The sequence below is a fragment of the Enhydra lutris genome, unplaced genomic scaffold (genome assembly GCF_002288905.1).
Source record: "Enhydra lutris kenyoni isolate GAN:26980312 unplaced genomic scaffold, ASM228890v2 scaffoldscaffold13, whole genome shotgun sequence".
NCBI classification, from domain to species: Eukaryota; Metazoa; Chordata; class Mammalia; order Carnivora; family Mustelidae; genus Enhydra; species Enhydra lutris.
Window position 1 is genome coordinate 36,357,966 of NW_019154097.1, and position 22,035 is coordinate 36,380,000.

Below are 22,035 nucleotides of genomic sequence, written 5' to 3' on the forward strand. Positions count from 1 at the left end.
GGTAAGCCAGCCTGACATTCTTCTCAAAGTAGCAGGTAACCAGCAGAAAGCAGCAAGGAGCCCCAGCACGGACTGCATCTCACCGGCACGTGCGGCACACTCACCAGCCATGGCACGCGGCACACCGCCATAAGAAACATCCTGCTGTTCTAAGCCCCTTCCTGTGTGAACTGCTGAGTCCCCACTAATGCCTGGTGATCCCAGGAGCCACGTTATTCAATAAGAGGGCCTGAATAGTAAATGAACACCTAGCTCTCCTGGAAATGCCCTAGGAATTGGGTTCAAGGTCTAGGCCTTCCCTTGGTACTGTTCTCTCTCATACTCCTTTGTATGACCAAACCAAGACTGCTCAGGTCTAATGCTTCTGGTCCTTACCTTCATCTCCAATTTCCATGCCTACAACCGTCTCTGCTGACATGTCACGTCTCATCTATCCAGTTTTCAAAGAAACACAAAAATGGATCCCTGAGATCCAAGTCACTGGGTCAAAGTTCTCGTCCTATGTAAGCCAAGATAAAGCCTCATTTGTGTGAAACATGGGGAAGGATGAAATTAGCATTTAATATCGCTTTAAAGCCTTCTGTGCCTGCTTCTAGACCTTGTGGAACAAAGGAGGCCGAAGGCTTTTGTTGGAGAGCAGAGACCCCCAGTTGGCCTCTTAGCCTGTCGGGGGTCTGCGGGTGGAGGTGGGACGGTGTCCTGGGGGCTGTCCGTCCACGAGCACCTACGAAATCCACTGACCTTTCTTTGCCCAGGAGACCCTCCTCTCACTGGAGTGCACGTAATCTTCAAATACCGTCTGCAGGACTGTGGCTCGCTCTCGGATTTCCTGGGGGCCGGCAGCACGGGATTTCTGGGAGGGTGGTGGAAGGATTAAACAAGAGACAGAGTCAGAGTCAGGAATAATGAAGCACTTTATAATAGATTTAATAACAGTAAAATCACCCGGTAACCACTGAGGGGCCAACAAGGGTAATCCTTTCAATATTACTAGAGGAAAAACGGGAGCTATAAGGATGTTAAAGTCAAGCAGAGATGAAGATGGCTTTGTGAGGGAGAAGATCGGGTCTATTTATTTACTTGTTTACTTACTTACTCGTCCTCCTGGCCTCTTGCTCAAAATGAATGCCCACTGGAGACACTCTGGAATTTTCCAAGTCCAATCTGGGCATTTAAAACATCACTGAACACAGGCAGGTTTCACACGACTTGTGTGTCCTACCAAGGCCTTAAATCTTCCCCTTCCCTCAAGCTCCTCAGAGGAACAATGAGACCTTCTCTCTAAGAGGGCCCCACAGGGGCCTGCCTGACACTGAGCCTGTCCTTGAATTTCAGAGCATGCTCCCTCATTCCTGGGGAGGCACAGACTTGTAGTGTTTCAGATCCTCTCTTTCAGCCCGGGACCACAGTGCTGGGCGCCAGGGTCCTGTCACGGAGTGGGGGGGGGGGGCTCCTTCACACCACATTCAGAGAAAACCACACTATCTCCGTAGCAAACATGACATCTGTACGCACTCAGGTTCTACAGACGGAAAACGTTAATAAAAACTCATATCCTTTTCATTCTTCAAAAATCCCAGAGAAAAGATTTCCTTTCCTTATATCCCCCTAAAACTGAGTGTTGTTTCCTATATCCCTTTTTTTCCCCCTAAAGTAAACTCGAAGCCCAATGTGGGGCCTGAACTCGCAACCCTGAGATCAAGGGTCACATGCTCTTCCAACTGAGCCAGCTAGGTACCCGTTTCCTATGTCTGGAAACACGGGTGCTTTCTACTGAACGTGAATCTGAGATCCAAAGAACCCAGATTCTCCAAACTCAACTTGGCTAATACGCCTCCCCCAGACATCGATGCTCTCAGAGATGCTACCCAGTCTCTCCTGTACCAACACCCACTGCCCACGTGGGTCACCAGGAGACAGTGTGAGCCCCAGTCCCCGCTTCCCTTAACCCCGCAGAAGACAGGGTGTCCACACCTGTGTCTGGAGCCTGACCTAGGCTCAGAGTCTCTTTCCCTTTTAAAAGCTGCCAGAGGAAGAACAAAGGGGAGAGAAGAAAAAGCCTCATTCTTTGGGTCCACATCCCTCTCTGTATGAATAGAGACTTTAACAACCGGAAAATGTTTTTAGCTTCGTCAAATCACTCCTGCTACCTGTTTGGCTGATGATAGTCTAGCTGATTTCACAGTACATGGTCCCCTAAGGGTTTTATCCACTCAAATGTCAAGAGAAAAGTCACGCAGGGGCGGTGTTATGAAAGTGGACATTTGCTATCGTCATTAACAAGGATTTTTTTTTTTACCCTCTTAACTGATGTGAAATGCAAACTTTTTTTTTCTTTTTTGCTGCCCTCCTTTCGTTAAGCCACCTCAGCAATGCAACTGCCACCTTCCTTGTGTGTGTGTTTTTTTTTAATATGAATGTGAAATTAGTGAGGATGCCCTTTCCCCTGGCGGACAGAATCCTCTGTTATTAAAAAGTAAAGCACTTTAATAATGAAAACTTTTTCCTCTTTTTCCTGTGTTTTAACTGTTTAAAATTAATGAGAAGGGCAGAATGGTTGTCAAAGCGATATTGAAAGCCGGGCAGCCAGGACCGAATGAGCACAAAAATCCCTCTAGAGTGTTAGATAAACAGAGCTCCAGCCCGCTCGAATCCCTCTGTTGGTTATTGTATACATTCTGTAACAGCTCTCAGAATAGATCTGAGAGCCAGGGAGGCAGAGAGGTTTCAGAATTCCAATAAAGGCCTCAAATTAAAGACAGCCTGGTGCGAATTCCAGGAGAAAATTAAAGAGACCTCAAGCTTAAGTGACAGGTGACTTGCTTCTGTGTCACAACCGTCAGGGGATTTAGTGATAATATGGCAATATATTACAAAGGGCTTTTCTTATTCCCCCTTTAGGTTTCAAAATGAGGCATCTTTTCTTCCCAACCAAAAAAAAAAAAATTACATACACACACATATATAATGTGTGTGTACAAGTGAAATAGGTAGAAAAAAGGCGATAATACTAGGTTCACGCATTTGAAATGAGGAGGTCAGTTTTAGGGAAATATGAGGAAAAGTTAATGCAGAAAACATAATATACTCAAGAAAAAGCATGTCTTTCTCTCTCTACCCCCACTTCCAGAAATACTTTATTTTAAAATTACCCCTCTTGAGAATGAGGTGTTTCTCAGTTGTCTTCCGAGGAGGACAGTCTAAATTTAAACTGAAGACAGGGGCAGAGCCATGCACGCAGCACCAGCTCGGTCCCAGACAGGGAAAACGCTGCCGTAATGAGAGTGGGTCAAAGCCCGGAGGGCGCCCGAGTGCCCTGCGGGACTGGCGCGCCCACCCCTCAAAGAAGCACAGACCCAGTGCTGGTTAATGGTGCTAACTGGCAACTAGTGGACCAGGGCTAGCTTAGGAAAACACGGTTCCAACGGTCCACACTCAGGATTCCTTCGTCCGTAAAGCCCTACTGATCCCGGAGAGAAGAGACGATCAAAGGGACTGACGGAAGGGGCTGCTGATCTCATTTTAGTATCTTCCACGGCCCAATTTTTTTGTTAAGATCCGTTTACAGGCATGTTTCATAGAACAAAAAAAAACTTGTAGAAAAAGCATGTTTGGATTGTGTGCATACTTTGAAGATGAAAATTTCACACCTATCAAGAGGCAACAGAGGAGCTGAAGATACTCGGGCTGCGTTTTTTTTTTTTTTTTTTTTTTCCTGTTGTATAAAGTTGTAGGTGGTAGCGGGGCGGGGGGAGCGTGGCTTTTCTTCTTCTTTTTTTGGTAAGCACATCTTGATATTGCTAAATTCTAAAGTATTTTTAAAACTAAACGGAACGGTTTTGTTTTAATCACCTGATGCCAAGTGGAGTTTCACCCTCACGCTTCCCTAGAACCTTCCGTATGCTTCCCAGTAAAGTTGAAAGATCAAATTTATTCTCTTTGTAGGTGGGTGAGCATTCGCACACCCAGACGTAGCCATATATATTTCATACACCTAAATATGAAATATACATTTTACAGATGCTTCGCTCACTCTCTTTCTGTTCACAGAAGCCCAAAAATGTATGTGCCAAAGGGACATTTACAATGGACTTCAACCGAGCGTGGAGAAGAGGGCCTTAATATAAGGCGTCTGGCTACGTGTGTAAAAGGCCTGTTTACTGAGCTCACATTTATCTGTCTGATGCTGGTTCATGTGCTAGACACAACTGCCCAGACTGCGAACAGCAATTAAAACATACTGTATTTCTTTTTTTTTCTTTTTAAACATTTTATTTATTTATTTGAGAGAGAGACAGTGAGAGAAAGCATGAGCGAGGAGAAGGTCAGACGGAGAAGCAGACTCCCCGTGGAGCTGGGAGCCTGATGCGGGACTCGATCCCGGGACTCCAGGATCATGACCTGAGCTGAAGGCAGTCGCTTAATCAACTGAGCCACCCAGGCGCCCAACATACTGTATTTCTTATGAGAAATGGAACTACAAGTTGTACCTAGCATCCACTTTATTCATCTTACTATTCACACGGATCACACACGTAAACCCCTCTTCCAGGCTGTAGATCTGTGTGATAATTAGGAATACAGTCAATTTCATTTAGTTTCTCTTTGGTTTCTGAATTCAAGTTAACTGTGGTTAAACAAGCCAGGTTTGCATCAGTGGGACACATGGGACCTAGTATGATTAGTATTCTAAGCTAACCAGTTATTTTGGTGTCAGTGAAACCCAACTTTGCTGGGCCCTTTTTCTTTTTTCAAAAGATTTTGTTTATTTATTTGAGAGAGAGAGAGAGAGAGCAAGCAAGCACACAGAAGGTGCAGGGGCGGGGCGGGGGAGGGTAAGGCAGAGGGAGAAGCAGATTCCCCTCGAGCAAGGAGCCTGATGTGGGACTCAATTCTGGGACCCTGAGATCATGACCTGAGCTGAAGGCAGATGCTTCCCTGACTGAGCCACCCAGGTGCTCTAAGTGTTTTTTTCTTTTTAAAAATGAAGTCCACCACACCTTAAAAATATAAAAATATGCTATTTGTCCCCCTCCATCAAGGCAGGAGCTTGGGGCTGGGACAAACCGACACGGCCCAGAAGTGCATGGAGTGTTTCCTGCTGAATTTTAGGTCAACCTCATAGGAACCTTCAAGATGGGCAACTGTGTTCTCAGCTTACTGATGGGAACACTGAGGCCGCAGAGATGACAACCTGTCCCAGGCTGCAGAACCACCAGCTGTGAGGCAGGGACTCAAACCCAAGTCTGCCTGCCTTGGGCCCCAGCATGGCTTCAAGGCTGGCCTCATGCCCAGGAAGGGACTTATAGGGTTGGGAGTGGGGGGTGGGGAGGCGTCAGCGCACGAGGCACAGGAGGGCACAGGTGGAGGAACGGTGTGGCTCGCTCCTGGAAGAGCAGAGGGCACTGCGGCTGCCCTGCCCCCTGGGGGGGGGAACGTGTGCCCCATCCACAGAAGCACTTGATGATCAGCTCCCTGGACAGAACTGGTGTGTGCCCGGTTCAGGGACAAACACCAACACCAGAGCCGGTCCCAGGAAGTTTAAGTAAAGATGAGACGCCTTCACCGTCTCCTTCTGTGGCTTTACGGTTGCTCTTATTCCTGGGGAGCAGAGAGATGCTAATGCTGCATTTGCCTTTACGCAGCAGAAGGCCCCGGGCTTCGCGTCACCTAGCCTGAACTCTGAATCCCGCACCTGCCGCTGACGACGACGACGGTCGCCCTTCAGAACTGTGTTAGGGTTTTTAGGGTCTTTCTCACTCAATCCTCCGGTCTCCTCACGAGAATACGAACATGACGTACGAAGACACTAATACTTAGGAGGCGCTAGTCCTTGCCCGGAGCCACGGAGCTGGGAACGGGGATTAGGAATCCGACCCCGAGGCCGTGCCCTTAACCTCTCCGCTACGCCGGCTGCAGGAACAGTTCCCTGCCTCCCCCGTGCTGTCCCGCGCCTGTAATGAAGTGTCCAGGGGAATATGAGAAAACCCCACCTAGAAGCAGCTGCAGAAGAAGTGTGCCAGGACCAATGAGAGTCTGTTTTTTGACTGGTCCGCTCCCCTGACAACGAACGACTACTGTGGGATGTTTCCTGATGAAATACCGCTTAAAGCGACTGTTGATCCACGGGGTCCTGCTTAACTGCTTCTCTCACTTGCAGGGTTCTCTGGTGCGGTGGTGCTCACTGACCAAGTCTCACCCCAATGGCGACGATGGCTAACGTCACCCGGCTGAACAGCCGTCTAGCTGTGCTGCCTCGGTCTCGGGAACGGTAAGGGAAGCATGCTGCCACAGTGGGCCGACCACGTGCTCTGAAGTCAGGCTGCCCCTGCGGACGTCCCCTCACCCCTCGCTCCAGGCCCTGTCCACTCACCTAGGACGTGGGACAAGAGCACCCGCCTGCCGGGGTAGCCGGCAGGAGTTCATGGGACCGAGTGTGTGAAGGGTGCGGCAGGGCCCAGGACACGTGCTTGGACTGTGTCCCTCTGCCTCTACTAGGATACATTTCCTCAGGTTCTCTCTGGAACAAGAGGACTGAAGTCAGGGCCTGTCAAACCGGGTCCCAGCCTCAGGGAGAAGATCGATCCAAATAAAGACATCTCTTGACACACAAAAGAAACTCTTACCCCTCATCTACTTGGCTCTAATTTTCCAGTCTATCCTTAGGCTTAAAAAACAAATGAAAAATATTCAAATAATTAATATTTCACAGACAAAACTGCATCCGGCAACATTAGACACACGTGTCTGTGACGTCCTGGGCATGGGTGGGGTGGGGTGGGGAACAGCAGCCACAGAGAAGCAGCAGGGAAGGATGCCCCGGGTCTCTCCGTGGAACTGCCTGGATAACACAGATTTTTCTCCCTAAATCTCAACGTTACTCCTCTTCGGAGTGTGGCACCCACACTAAAAAATGGATGAGCTAAGTGTGTCTGAAAGGAGACACAGAGAGACCTAGTTCTTCCATGTCGTCTTGGGCTGATGGGTCCCGTCAGTTGTCCTTGCTGATAATCTGGACAGGGACCACCAGGGCCGAGCATGTAACCCTGCCCCAAACTCACTCTAGGCCAGAAGGAGCCCTCCTTTCGGGGAAGCCTGCTGCGGCCCGGCGGACTTCCGGAATGGACGGCAGCCCATTAGCCGGATGAGACCAGCAAACGCATCCGGAGGCAAAGAGAGAGAAAACCACAATCAAGGTCTGGCCTCCCTTAACGTTCATGGTCCCTTCGATGCCTGCTTGACAGAGGAACGAACTACCTCACGCACACAGTCTCCGTCACCCCAAATCAAGAAACGAGTGACGTCTGTTCACAAGTACCGTAAGTACGAAACTCACCTGGCTTCTGCACCGGCCCCGTCTGAAACAGTCACCCCTTGTCAGAACAGACAAAATCTCTTCCATCTTCATCTCGGAAACGCTGTGAAGGGAAGAGCACATCAAGGTAAACTTTCTGTTCTTCCAACATCTGGAATCTTGATGCATAAAAATGGCCTGTTCTCCAGCTAATTGGGTATAAAGCAGAAGCTACACGTTTACAGGAAATAGTTTCCTGAGCCTTCAGAAGGAGTTTGGAATGAAGGGACCTCTGTGACACGTCAGGGACAGATGGGGTCATACTTCCAACACTCTCCATCTTCTCTGCTGACCTGCAAACAGCCTACATCCAGACTCTCCTCTGTAGGGATCACGCCATTATTTTTTTTTTTTAAAGATTTTATTTATTTATTTGACAGAAAAAGATCACAAGTAGGCAGAGAGACGGGCAGAGAGGGAGGGTGAAGCAGGCTCCCTGCGGAGCAGAGAGCCTGATGCGGGGCTCGATCCCAGGACCCTGAGATCATGACCCGAGCCAAAGGCAGAGATTGAAGCCGCTGAGGCCCCAGGCGCCCCGCGTCACTGTTTCTTAATACGTCTCAACACGGAGGCCTGTTTATTTCTAGACTACCTTGACTTGGGGAGAAGAAGAAATTAAAAAAAAAAACATTTCTGATAGTCTCTTTAGTTTTAAACTTTAAAAAAAGCCAGGAGTGAGTCTAGGTGGCCAAAGGTCCTTAACCGTTGGGGTCAGCTCCTCAGGGAAGGCTGAGCAGTGACCCCAGCACCCAGCACCAGAGCTCTCTTCTCCTCCACCCAGAAGGGCGTCTACCTTCTCACCTCTTAATTATTAGGGGTGGGGGACAAATGACCTCTGATAGACCCAGAGCTGTGGACAAACAGCGGAGATCACAGTTTGGGCTTCTGCTGTGAGCAGAAGCCACCCTGAGCCAGGCGAGGAGGCCCACCCTGCCTCGTGGCGGGATGGGGAAGCCTCCGCGTCCTCCACGGCACGGAGGCTCGGGCGGTGCGCGCAGATTCAGGTATTAGGGCCTGAGGAAGAAGCGGGAGCTGCTGAAAACATACTTCTCAGGGAGGGGAAAGAAAAAAAAAAAGGGAAGGAGGAGTTCTGGGGAGAAAAACAGATCATAAAAAGATAAATGATTTCCTTGTATGTTGTTTCTTTTCTTATTTTTTAATGTAACAGCAAATTAATACATGAATGGCAACTTCTCACGTGGGAGAAGACAACCCCCGCCTTTCCCCCAAAGGTTATTCTGACAAAGCTATGAATGAAAATGCCACGTCTCTGACAGCGATTTACCTGAAACGTGTCACGGCTCCCCCGAACACCCCCGGCCCCCGCCCCTCCACATTCTCTCCGCTGCCAGCTCGCAGGCCTACGGATAGTGAAATCTTTTTACAGCAGGAGGAGTCAACCGGAGAAGGCAGAGCAGGCAGGTGAGGGTAGCAGTTTGGGGGAAAGGGCTCATGATTTCATGGAAAATCTGTTTTTCATGTGAGAGAGCAAAGCTGTGGCTGCCGAGCTTGCTTCTTGTTCATGCCTGGAAATCCGAAGGTGAAAACGGCCAGGCCTCTCTTTCTCTTTACCTAGCGGACCTGCCTCTATTCGTCACTTCTTTTCTTGAGGGGAAAAAAAGGAAAAGTAAAAGGAACTAAGGACTTGGGGGTGAGCTCTGGAAGCAGGGAGAAGGAAACAAAGAGTAAGGTCATTCAGAGTCGGGGATACAAAGAACTACACACACCACCGAGGCCGCACGTTCTGAAAGGAGGCGGCGCTGACCCCTGCGGCCAGGGCCCGGCCTTGCTGTGTGTGTCCATGTGACAGCACGGGCGCCCAGGCACCGTGAGTGAGCGGGAGCGGACAACGGACTGGAGTGACTTACAGTTTAAAAGGGCCTCCCTCCTATTCTAAGAAATCGCTGCTTCTGAGGAGCAAAGCCAATCTACTCTGCTTGTTTATGGTTCTATCAACAGATCTGATCTACCCTGCCTTACTACAAAAAGAGACAGAAAAATAAATTCAGGGAACTGTCTCATGCCTGATCTAAGAAATACACGTTTTGATGAAGCATTTACATTTTAATAAACCAATGACGACTTTCATTAGAAACACGTTTAAAGGAGAAGCGGAAAACAGGGAAGAAGTTGGCAAACACCACGAAGTCAGAAGGATGCAGAAACAAAGTCCTGGGCATCTAGACAGAGGTGGCAACGGCCCAGGGCGCCTGTCTCTTGCCCCAGCTGCTAAATTACACTGTCAGGGCGAGTTCCACAGTGCGCGGTGTACGAAGGCAGGCGGCAACTTGCTGTGATGGCCCTTGCTGCCGTGAGCCTCAGCCTGCCTTCCTGAATCTCCACTCTAATTCATCAGCCGTCCCAGCATCCTGCTGCCTGGCTCCCAGGTTCTGAGGCAAAACACACACACACACACACACACACACACACACACACACACACACACACACACACACCCTTTCTTCTCCATTTTTCTTTTCTTTTTTTTCTTTTTACTATTTAGCAGTGTACCTTTTGTATTCCAAAAATGCTCAAGTCGGCTTCCTTCCATGGCACACTTTGTAATCAGGTCTTCTTACGTGTAATTTTTTTGTGTTAAGTAAAGATACCCAACATCCAGCCCTTCCTCAGAAATCAAGAAGCAGGAGCCAAGGCTACAGCGTAACTCTGACTAGTATTTCGGGCGGGCGGGGGTGGTGGTGGTGATTACATCAGGCCCACAGAGCAGTCAGTGGATGAGGGGCACAAAGTTCAGCGGGGGTATTTTCAGGCCAGAAATGAAAGGACTCTTTCCCGCGGGAATGGATGGTCTCTCCACAAGAGACCCGACGCTCTTCCTCTGGGTACTTCTGTCTTGATCTTTCTGAGCTTCCCCTGCAAGCCCAAACACTCAGACCCCCTGGATTGGTGCTTATCCGGAATGGGCACACGGCTGTGCTGGGTCCCCCAGAATACCGCTGGCACAGTTTTTTCCAGAGATGGTCACAGAGAACGAGTGTACTTCTTGTAGCTTTAAAATACACGTGGCTCACTGATATCCAGGCTGGTGCTATTATTTTCCCCTTTCGAATTTAGGTTTACGTTTGAGCCTTTCAGAGCCATCAGCCTGAACATGTTTATTAAAGGCAGCTTGAGAGCAGAGAGGCAGAGGCGCCCAGGCGCGCGCCGTGGGCCTGGGCAATGATCGCCTGACTTCATGACGCGAGCACCCACTTTTCTGAGCTTATCGGGTCCCAGGGAATGAGCCCAGGAGAACACCCAGGAGCTGATGACAGGAAGGAGTGGAGAACACGAACCCGTAGGTCTGGAACAGAAGGTGGGGGAAGACAGCTGAGGGTAAAAGACCGCCGGGGTGTAGTGACGACAAATTCGCCCGCGGATGCTGACACCCGGCTCTGAAAACACTTTCTGGAGGTCGACAAGTTCCCGTGCCCGAGGAAGACAGTCGCAGTGCTGTGACAGGTTCCCAGCCTGTGAGGACGCGGTAAGGGAAAATGGGAGAAGGGGCTACGTCCGTGGGTTTTCATTCCATTCCTCGGTGTTTCCGGGGTCCAGCTGCCCAGTGGAGAGCTGTCCTCGGGCCTGAAAGCACGCACAAAAAGGACGGCCAGCCCCCCGCCCAAAGGCCTGGGAAACCAGCTGGAGAGGAAGCTCTCGGTGAGAGGGGATTGAACTGACGGTCAGCATTCCTCTTACAAGGGAGATAGAATCTGCAGTCTTCCCGAAACCAACAGAAACCACTCTTTCAAAGTGAAATTGTTTTAAGATATTAAAGGACAGGAAAACCCAAGCCGGGATTAGTTGGACCCACTCAAAATCACCACCAGGTTCATCAGAAGTGGGGTCCTGCCTCCCTACCACTGAAGGGTGTGTGCAGGCACATTTTCTGAGGAAGCCCCAGCCCACAGATGTTCCCACGAGCAACCCCGAGACAGCGGAGTGCTGCGGAGTCGGCCCCGGGTGCAAGGAGGGAGGGAGGACGACTTTCTCTGCAGGTGCTGAGAGAGACAGGGAAAGGGACAGCTCTGCAGGTGGGGACTACGGCAGGTTGGTGGGGATGGTCACAGGCAGCTCTCCGTGCGGGTGGCCTGCACTTGGTCCCCAGACCAGGTTCCATGCCACCTGTCTGAAATCTCAGTCCAGATGCAGAATGCCGGGATTCTGCCAGCCCTATACTTGAGAGAGAGAAGACCTCATCGTTTACTCGGTGCTTCTCCTGAAACACCGGGCTGGGCAAGGCGAAGCGCCACCAGGCAAGGTCCTCGGGTGCCAGCGCCATGGCGGTTCCCAGCAGCAGGCGGGCAGGTGTCCGGGCACGGCAGGAATCGTGTCCCACCCTCCTGGGCACACACCCAGGACTCTTCTGTGCCTCCAGAAACACTTTCCACATCACTGTGCTACGTGTGAGCAGAAGAAACGCTTGTAAGTCGACGGCGTGAAAACCGCACGCCTTCAGCAGCCTGTTCTCAGGGCCTGCTACTTCAGCCGCCGGAAGGTGAATAGAAAACACGACGAAACGCTCACTTCTGTGACGCAGGTGACTTACTCGCTCCCGGCCAGGCTGAGACACTCTTCTCCATCTCTGTTTCGCTTGTCCTTCCTGGGCGAGGTCAGGGTCTGCTGGAGGCCCCTACTGCCCTTCCCGCAGTCGCCGAGCTGGCGGGCCAGGGCGGGAGCGGGGCCTCGCTCAGTGTGGCAGCTGCGCACGAGACGGTGGCCGCACAGCCCAGGCTGTGAAGGGGTGCGCACGTCTGGGCTGTCCCGAAAATGTCTCCTCCCTGCGTTTATTTTCCTGGGGGAGGGGGTGCTGTGTGATGAGTCAAAAATACTACTTTTTTCAAAGACAAATCCCCTTTAAACGTACAAAATGTTGAGCGTAAAAATAAAAACTGTGAATAAGGAAGGTCTTCAAGAGACTGGCTGTGAGGGCCGTGCACACGTTCCTGACAGAAAGGGGAATGAAACACAGACCTCTCTCTCACAGAAAAGCCAAGCGCAACAGATCGCTCCGTGACGTAGTCTGGCAACACAATGGAAATTGTCATGTGCTGACGGGATGAAGGGTTTTGGTTTTGCCACTGGCTATTCTGGGACTCATTTAGGGATCACAAGGGTTAATGGCTCTCCGTCAGCTTACAAGCCCCATCCACTGTAAAGGCGACAGAAAGTTAATTAGGTGAGATCAGCCGAAACCCCGTTCAGGTTTCTGACTCACTTGATTTTGTGAGAAGCCAACGAGTTGACATATTCTGCCTCCGAAGGAGCCAAAATGAGCAGGCTGCTCCCACGGCAGCCAATCCGGGCGGTTCTCCCGATCCGGTGGATGTATTCAGCAGGTGACGACGGCGCGCTGTACTAAAAAGGGTAACAAAAACGAAGCATTCACAGATCAAGGGATTGCCATTGACTGGAAGTGCAATACCCCTCACCTGTCTGCAGGTATCCCAAGAATTAAACCCCGGTGCTATGGTTACCCTCACGCAATCCCAAGGAGAAGTCACTCAACCCTGAAACCCCCGACTTCACTGGAAATAACGAGGCTCTGACGCGCAAACGTTAACAGCGGCCAAGTTTCCGACGAGCGAGCCGCCTTCCTGTCCCAGTATCTCCTTTGTAATTTTACTTCTCCACAGGTCTCTTCACTTTCCTATCTGCATCTTTTCACTGCGGTGACCGTGCAAGGTGAAGTCCGAGGCAGGCGGGGCACCCTTCTGCAGGACAGCCGCGTGACCTTGGCCTGCTTCCGTGGCAGACACAGCAGTGGGCAGAGGCCACAGAGGACTGGACGGGGTCAGGCGGAAGGGGCCGGCTGCTCGGATCAGAGTTCACCCCGTGGCCGGGCCGCCGGGAGCTGGTCCGTGCCACCTCACTGCACTTCCACCCAACCCCAAAGGCACGGAGCTGTGGGGCAGCTGAGAGGCCGGTTCCCTTCCCACAGGGACTTGCTCCCGCTCCTAAGGACGGCATTCCTGACTTGAGGGACAAGGCAGACTCCAACTGGGCAGAACACTTTATTTCCGATTCTCTAGGGCGTTAACTTCGTCACCATGAAAAGCAATTGACCATCGAACCGCCCTTCCTTTTTGTTCTGCTGCTACACGACTCAAAGACCGAGGCCCGAAAGGACTACACTGTATGGGGGAGGGGTGGGCGCCTGGATCTAATCAATCTCACGATACAGAAAAGCTCTGAATGAGCAATTTCCTGTCCGCCTCCTGCCCCCCGTATTGAAATTATCCTGCCTTTTAATCTTTACTTCGCTCTGCGGCCATCAGGAAAGCAGACACAACGCCTCCAAGCGGAAAGACGGCCGGAGGCGGCAACCAGATCAGACTTCCCAGCCGGTGACAGGCGTGCGATTCCACTAAAACGTGAACTGCCCATGACTCACGTAAATGGGGCACGTGTCCTCCGGCCCCCACAGAAGGGCATAAAAATACCATTCTGCAGACTAACGAAAAGAAAAAACAGGACTGAAACCACTAGACTCTAGTGTAACACCTGTACCCTCTGGCAAAGCGTCTAAGGCTAGAGGTACGTGTAAGACGCTGTCAGGGACTTAATTGCCCCCTGCAGGTCAATGTACATGGACACGGCTCTCAGGACAGCTGAGCCATCTCCTTCTGGACACAATGAGACGTCCCAAGGGCCCTGGTAATTCCTGTTATTCTCACATTGCTGGAACTTTGTGTGTGACACGCATTAGTCTGGGAGCAGGCAGCCCGCCCCCCCCCCCCCCCCACCACGACTGCTCAGTCCGGCTGGCTCCCTGCAGCGGTGGGGTGGGCTGGCTGGGCTCGGGAAAGCTCCCAGGAGCAATGAGCAGAGAAGGCTGGTTGCTGCCTGGTTACCAGGGCAACACCCAAGAGGCTAATAATAATTATTCCACTTAAAGCCAACGCATCTATTCGCAATCATGTATTCCCGCCTTGAGCTCACACCTTAACAACTAAAAAATTACCTGAACAATCCACGTGACTTGAGGGAGATCTAAGCCCCGAGCTGCAACATCCTGCAAAACAGAAAAGAATATGACTCAGGACTGCGGTTCTGAACCGTTTTTGGGCCACGGATCCCTCTGATAATCTAATGCAAACGATGAGGGCTTACCACCCCCCAGGGTGCACAGGCGGGTGTACGTACACACGCGCGCACACACGCATACACACACACACACAAAGTGGCATACAACTTCAGAGACCCACTGAAGTCCATCTGTGCTCGAAATTCGAACTCGGGGGTAAGTTCTCCAGAACCTGTTGGTTAGGCGTCACCACTCACTCTGTTAGAACATAAATTATTAGTCCAAGAACTGGAGTCACGGTCAGTTGTGTCACGTAAGAACTCTGGAAACTTCTAGCATGTATTATTACTTTCACATTTGCTCTGAAGAACCACTCTACAATCAATGCGTTCGTGGGTTCCCCCCGCCCCTTAACAACCGGCAACGCCTGACAGAGACATGGCTTTGAAACGGGTGGAAGGTCACCCCGAAGTATTCCCTTGTGGAGGGGAGTTGCAAAGTCTTACTGAGGACTTCTCAGCCTCGGAGAGCAGCAGAGACCAAGTAACATCCCACCTCTTCTGCCAGTTACGTCACAACACCAGCCAAAGACTTACTTAACCAGACACGAACATTGTAAATGCAAAGGAGGTGTATTTTTTCTCTCAGCTCGCTGCCACCCGAGGAGCACAGGCTCTCTGCTCTTGAGCGTCTGCCTGGCCTTTCTGGCCGGGACTGGAGAACGGGTATCTTCCGGTGGTTAGGGACAAGCTGATGCGGGGCATTCGTGTCCAAGCACGACAGTCCCAACACGGTTACCCGCAGTCGGCGCGTCCCGAGTGCTGACTCCGCACCGGCAGCGCGAGTGCTTCACTGTACTACCACGAGGTTCTTCCCAGTGACTCTACAGCAAGACGACCCCTCCCACCTGACGGACGGGAAACCAAGGTTCGGACAGATGCAGTAATCTGTCCAGAGACACACAACTAAGAAGCAGAGGCAGCCCTCAAATCCAGGTCCACTTTACTTTTCCAAGGCCGTATTGTGCTATTCCTTCATCGAAAAAGATGCTGCATCCCTCATTAGCTCTCGGTGGGAACGCAAAATCGTCTAAAACCCTCCCGTGGGGGACACCTGGGTGGCTCAGTTGGTTAAGCGGCTGCCTTCGGCTCAGGTCATGATCCCAGCGTCCTGGGATCGAGTCCCGCATCGGGCTCCTTGCTCAGCAGGGAGCCTGCTTCTCCCTCTGCCTCTGCCTGCCTCTCTGTCTGCCTGTGCTCGTTCACTCTCTCTCCCTCTGTCTCTGACAAATAAATAAATAAAATCTTTAAAAAAATAAATAAATAAAATAAAACCCTCCCGTGGGAAGTCCGGCAGGACCCAGTGAAACTACATTTGCACTTGCCCCCTGACCCAGGTGCGATCTCACTTCTAGGACTCCATCCCAAACACACTTCAAAAATACAGCACACTGCATGCACGAAGCTACTCATTTTGGCAAAATCTGTAATTGCAGGTGTGGAAAAGCCCCAGCGTCTGGCCGGAGACGGGCGGACTGAAAGACCGTCCCACTGACCCCTTGCAGCAGCGTGTCCCACAGCTGAGACAGGAGCGAGGCACCAGTGTACGGAAACGGAGAATCGCTACCATCTACTCTGGTGTGCAGAGTAGGCCTTTGTGTGAGAAATGAGGGAAATACAAATGTATCTGCTCACATTTTGAAAAGAAATAATGGAGGAGAAAAGCCAAAAGCTCACAGAACGTTACCTGTCGGGGACGGGACTGGGGGCGGCAGACAAGGGTGGAAGCTGGACTTCCTTGAAGGGACTTTAGTAATTTTGACGGTGAAACGACGTAAACGATTTGACATCACTGGAGAGGCAACAAGCTGTCGTGCCACAGGAAGGACGCGGTGCTGCCTATGGGGTATTCTTGCCAAAAACCAGAGCAAATCTAACCAGGTACGGAGCCCCAACTCCTAGTCCACAGGAAGGGTGGGGGAGGGAGGAGGACGTTGGCCCAACAAGAAGTCAAATCTGGAATGTGGAGTATTTTAAAGCATGGACAGCCTTGTTTCTTCCAGAAAAAAATCCAAAGAAAAAAAAGAGGAGGGTACCAGAAAACAAGACATTAGATGCGTAGATGGATAAATGGAGAGAGGAATGGAGAGATGGCCGGGGGGCCCATGGCCGGAAGGAGTCTCGCCGGAACTATCCCCTGCGGCTGTCTCTGGGTAGAAGGACTGCGGTGGTTTTCATGGTTCTCTTTGTGTTTTCCTGTATTATTTGCCCATTATTTCCTCCCAAGTTTTTATCTAGAAAAATTTAAACCCCGAAGTTGGAAGAATAGTACAATGAGCTCCCATGAATCCTTCATCCACATCCAGCAACCCCTAGTCTGTGCACATCCACTTTCTTTTTCTCTACGCACATATTCTTCTGAGCCATTTGAAAGAAAGTTGCAAGTACCACTGATGTTCTATCCCTAACTACTGTAGCATGTTACCTCCTAAGTGAAAGGACCTTCTTCCTCACAGGCACAGTACCGGCATCATACCTAAGAAATTAAATATTAAACTTTTTTTTTTTAAAAAGATCTTATTTATTTGACAGAGAGAGCGATCGAGAGCACATGAACACAAGCAGGGGGAGAGGCAGGCAGAGGGAGAGGGAGAAGCAGGCTCCCCGCTGAGCAGGGAGCCTGACGTGGGGCTCGATTCCAGGACCCTGGGATCATGACCTGAGCCGAAGGCAGACGCTTAACCCACTGAGCCACCCAGGTGCCCCAAATAACATTATTTCCTAATGATCACCTCATATTCAAATTTCTCCAAAGGCACCTAAGATTGATTTTTATAGTTGTTTTTCTTGCCCAACTCAGGAACTGACTCATCGATCATGCATTCTGCTTTTATTACTGCCCCCTCTCACCTCTAGACTTCCATAATCTAGAATGATTTCCCTGCCCTTAATATTTAGTTATTTGGTTTTTTGACAACTCAGTTTTGAAGGAGTCCAGGTGTCTTGAAGGACGTCCTAGAATCCATGTCTAACTGTGTCCTCGTGGTAAGATCCTGGTGAAGCTTTCCTGTGGGTGTGCTTCCCAGGACTGGATGCCAGGAGAGACCGAGGGCAGCCTGTCCAGCACTGGGGGGAGTTGTGCATGACCCCCCAAGGATGTGGCATTTCTGTGAAGGGACCTCTCTCCTTTGCAATAACCAGTAAGCTAGGGAGTAAAACTTTGAGACTGTTTCCCAAAACCATTCACCCAGGGGCTTCGGTGTCTACTGCCGCTGCCTGTCCGCATCTACGGCTGCCCCAGTGGCAACAAACGGATGGCTTCCGAAGTCTGCCATTCCCTTCTTCCACTTATTTGTTTATCTATCTATCTATTTATTTTTAAAGATTTTGTTTATTTGAGAGAGAGAGAATGAGAGCGAGCGAGCATGGGAGGTGGGGTGTTAGAGGGAGAAGCAGATTTCCCGCTGAGCAGGGAGCCGGATGCGGGGCTCCATCCTGGGACTCCGGGATCATGACCTAAGCCGAAGGCAGTCGCCCAACCCACTGAGCCACCCAGGTGCCCCTCCTTCTTTCATTTACTAGCTGGCACTTTTTGGTAAAACATAGCTTGCCTTCCTCCCCCCTTTGCATGCAAAGAACTTTCCCAGAGAACAATAACCCGGAGAAAGTCCCCACGGGAGCTCACTGAGACAGCCTTGTGCTGTGCTGCCCGGTGCTGGGGGCAGAAGCCGAGGAGGACACTGGCCACCGTCATCTAAGCCACCGGTGTGGGAGGACCACGCAGGGCAGGTCGGGATTGGACTGCCTTTGCTCCAACTACGCCCGAGCCGGCGGGGTTCCTCTGAACGGTGGCTAGGCTGCATTTATTCAGTATTAACTGGGAGTTTAAGGTACTACGTGCATCAACCAGCCACGAAGTGTTTTCAGGCAGCTCCCACTGCCCTGAGAGCGGAGGGCTGATGTTCCAGAGCTGGAGTCTTTGAGAACACAATTTAGAGAGTTCTCTGTCTTAAAGGGGAGCAGGCACTACTTTCTACACTAACCACAGTTGATGTCTTTAGAAAACCTGACGGGTTCTTAAATCTGGTAAGCTCTTGTTAAGAAGTGATTTATTTTATTTAAGTGTTCCGCAGTGGGAGATGCATGTAGACAATGGGCTGTCTAAGCTTTACAGACAGGCTTTGTGAAAAATTTAATGCTCATCGGTTTCGTAAATTCAACCAAGAAACACCGATGAAACTCTAAACTAGCATATGACGTTCGTGGGGCTCACTGAGCACAAACACGCTGAAGCAGTGGGGAAGGATGCCGGCAGCCTTCTCGGGACCGTTCGCAGCTCCATTTCCCGCTTGGCTGATCCAGCTCGGGGCGGTGGTGGGGGGTGCTGGCCGAGACACCATCTTCCCATCTCCCACCACTTCTTGTCTCAGGGTGGGGACCCTCACTGACAGCCACCCTAGCTCAGCTATCACCTGGACACTTCTGAAAGTCCTCCTTCCTATTCTCAGCCCAGGGTGCCACAGAGAATGGGACAAAGGGATAACCTCCATGGTCCAGGAACACAGAGAATGGGACTCTACCATCCCGGTACAGCCATACCACCCGGGAAAGTCAACGCAGCTCCCTGACCATCAGTTTACCCGCCTATACGACGGCTGTAAGATTCCCCCTGTTAATCTCATGTCATGAGGTTGCTGCGAAGACCGAATGGGCCTGCTCGTGTGAAGGGCACGGAGAATTCCAAATCCAAGGATCTCCTCCCACGACGAGGCAGGAATCGGCACAGTGGCAAACGGGCGGTGGTGGGATTCTCCTTGCACCTACCACGCGACCTGGGCAGAGGACAGCAAGCAAGCCAGGGTCTGGACGGCCACCAGCCAGTGGCACTGGATCGACAGGAAACTGACCTGCCTGAGACTCAGCAAAGGCTTCGGTGTTCTGCCTTCTTAGAACCTCAGACCCAGCCCAACTGTATTCCTTTGAGCTAATTAGGGCAAAAGAATTGCTAAAGTCAGTTCTGAAAGACACTCAACAGTGAGGCCTTGAAGGCCCAGGGCTTGACAATTGGCTGCCTCCACGAGACCAAGGAGTACAGATGGAAGGCAGCTTGCTCAGGTGCCAGCCTGTCAGTTGGATTAAAATGACTCATTTATTTACCCAAGAACCTCACAAAGTGCTTTTACTAACAGGGAGAGGGGGCCTGCCGGCTCTCTGAGCAAGGGACGCAGCAAATTCGCCTCTGCCGCCTTCCCGGCCTGCCAAAAGTCATTATTGCCGTGTGTGGAAAGCCATCAGCGGGGTACAGGCCCCCGTTGTCCGGGTGACAGATTGGGCTGCGTAATCAGAGGAGGAAGGAGAGAGTGCAGAAGCTGTCAGAGGCGAGAGATCTTGGCTGGAGCCGCCAAAAAACTGGCAACATGAGTTAGCGTAACTGAGTAAACAGCCAACCATCTCCAAATGATCTTGCCATTAACACAAATGAAATAAAGTGGAAAAGATCAACTTTACCTCAAAAGCACGCCCCAGAGAAAACCAAGAAAGTCTACATTTATTGTTGGTGGTGAAGTGACATTCCCGTGACTCTCATGGCCTCACCTCCCAGCCTCCTTTGTCTCCCAGCCTCCTGGCACAGTGGAAATTCCCCAGGAGGAAGGGAGATTAAGAACCACACAGACAGAACAGTGTGCTTCAAGACAAAAAAAATGGAGAAGGTGGAGGAAAGCAGCACAGGTGGCTCAGGTGTCTTCCGAAAGAAAGCACGTGCTGATGGACAGCCGAGATGGAGGCCCACGGAGAACCAGCCCGCAGAGCGAGGGGAGCTGGGAGTGCCCCTCCGGGCCGGGAGAAAGGTGACTGCGCTCCTTTCTTCCACAGACGACCAGGGAGCACACTGTGTACGACAGAAAGCCCAGGGCTGGACTGCCAGCCGGATGCGGCGCAGGAATATCATTTTCCAGTCACTCCGCGCTACTTCCCTTTATTGACTCATCCATACGACAATGGGGATGAAACCCACTGTCCCCTCCTTTGGCTCAGGGTGAGCTCTTCACCAGAAGCAGGAGGAAATATTCTGTAGGTAACCCAGTATCTCCCATCAGATTCCTTTGATTTCTTAATTCCATTTAGGAAAGTGGGCTCGGAACATTCAAACAGCTCCTTCCTGCTAATCCCTACTCCCTTCTCAACACGGCTTCTTAGATCTACTTCTCCGGAGAACGCAAGCTGACACTGGGAACACGTCAGGAGCGCCCTTTCACAGACTGGTCTGTCCTGCCCCCACTGCCCTCTCACTTCTGCCTACGCTTCACATCTGCAAGGCCTCACACAGTCACCAAGAACCCACAGGACACAAAGCCACGAACCGGGTCCTGAAAGGCCACATAAAATGAGAAAGATCCTTGCTTTAAGATTGTTCGTAATTAAGATGAAAGAAAACACGCACACACACACGTCCTTAACTGTTCCTAGTAACAGAAAAGTCGGCAGGGAGGAAAATGGATCGGGGGAGGGATTTTCAAGTCGAAACGAGCAACACTGGGAGTTTTTGAGCGGCTCCAGCACAGTTCCCAACTTCTCATACACAGAGAGCCAGTCTTCTGAGCTCGTTAAAACATCTTGGGATGAGGGGCGCCTGGTGGCGCAGTCATTAAGTGTCTGCCTTCGGCTCGGGTCATGATCCCAGGATGCTAGGACAGAAGCCCCCCATTTGGCTCCCTGCTCAGCGGGAAGCCTGCTTCTCCCTCTCCCACTCTCCCTGCTTGTGTTCCCTCTCTCGCTATGTCTAAGTCAAATAAATTAAAAAAAAAGAAAAAAAAATATATATAAAGATCTTGGGATGATAAATCAAAATGGAAGAAGGTACGGTATAAGGAGGAGGGAAAACGCCCCTGCCACAACAGACAGCATGAGTCCGCTCTACCCAAAGAAGCCCGTTCTCCATCTGCCCCGTCCTGCCGTGGCCCCCGCTCCTCATTAACACTACGGAGGCTCCTGGAGAGCATGCAGAGGGCCTGGCAAGCAACAGGCTGCTTAAAAGGACACAGAGTGACAGCATCTCCGCATCCTCGCCACGATCTACTGGAGTGGGTCTCCTGTGCCTAAAGCTCTCGGGCACCAGAAGCTTCAGGCTGAAGCAAATGAACATGGCAGAACCAGCAGGAATTCGGAGAGGGTGAAGGAAGAGCTCCTCTCACCAGAGACCACATGCTCGGATCTGGGCTTAGAGATGACCGGAAATGAGCCCTCCCACCCCTGGGTGTTCTCTGGTGATCTTCACTGCACAAGGAAGACGACGTGAAGCTGGCGGAAGGTCAGCACACTGGAAGGTTCCTCGGCAAGCGAGCGAGCACACACCAAGAACCTTTAGTGACATCAGATTGCGGACAAGTGAGAGTCGGCTTTCTGTGCAGCACCCGGGACTGGCGGGGGGCAGAGGGGTGGGGGTGCTGTGCTCTGCTAAGTCAGGGGTGCTCCCTGGCTGGCTGACCTCTTTTTGCCTGCAGGTGTCAACCACCCGAATCAAGGGAAGTCATCACAGGCTTCCGACCCCACTGAGAATTACCTTTAAAAAAGAATGACCTTCACTTCCACGTAAACCTACTAAAAAGACCAAAATCAAAACCAACCAAAACACTGAACTTCATATCCCTAGAGCCCAC

At 51.1% G+C, this 22,035-nt stretch overlaps 1 protein-coding gene across 2 annotated transcripts in view; it reads right to left on the reverse strand.

Moving 5' to 3' along the window:
- The window catches only part of LOC111145582 (DEAD-box helicase 31), a 68,216-nt gene that overhangs the window by 20,604 nt on the left and 25,577 nt on the right, over window positions 1–22,035 (reverse strand). For both annotated transcript variants that reach the window (XM_022500545.1, XM_022500546.1), the window contains exons 15-18: window positions 14,316–14,366; window positions 12,570–12,709; window positions 7,337–7,418; window positions 742–853 (exon numbers count right to left, since the gene is read on the reverse strand). In XM_022500545.1, coding sequence (XP_022356253.1) covers window positions 742–853; window positions 7,337–7,418; window positions 12,570–12,709; window positions 14,316–14,366 — 385 coding nt within the window. The remainder of the gene's footprint in view (window positions 1–741; window positions 854–7,336; window positions 7,419–12,569; window positions 12,710–14,315; window positions 14,367–22,035) is intronic.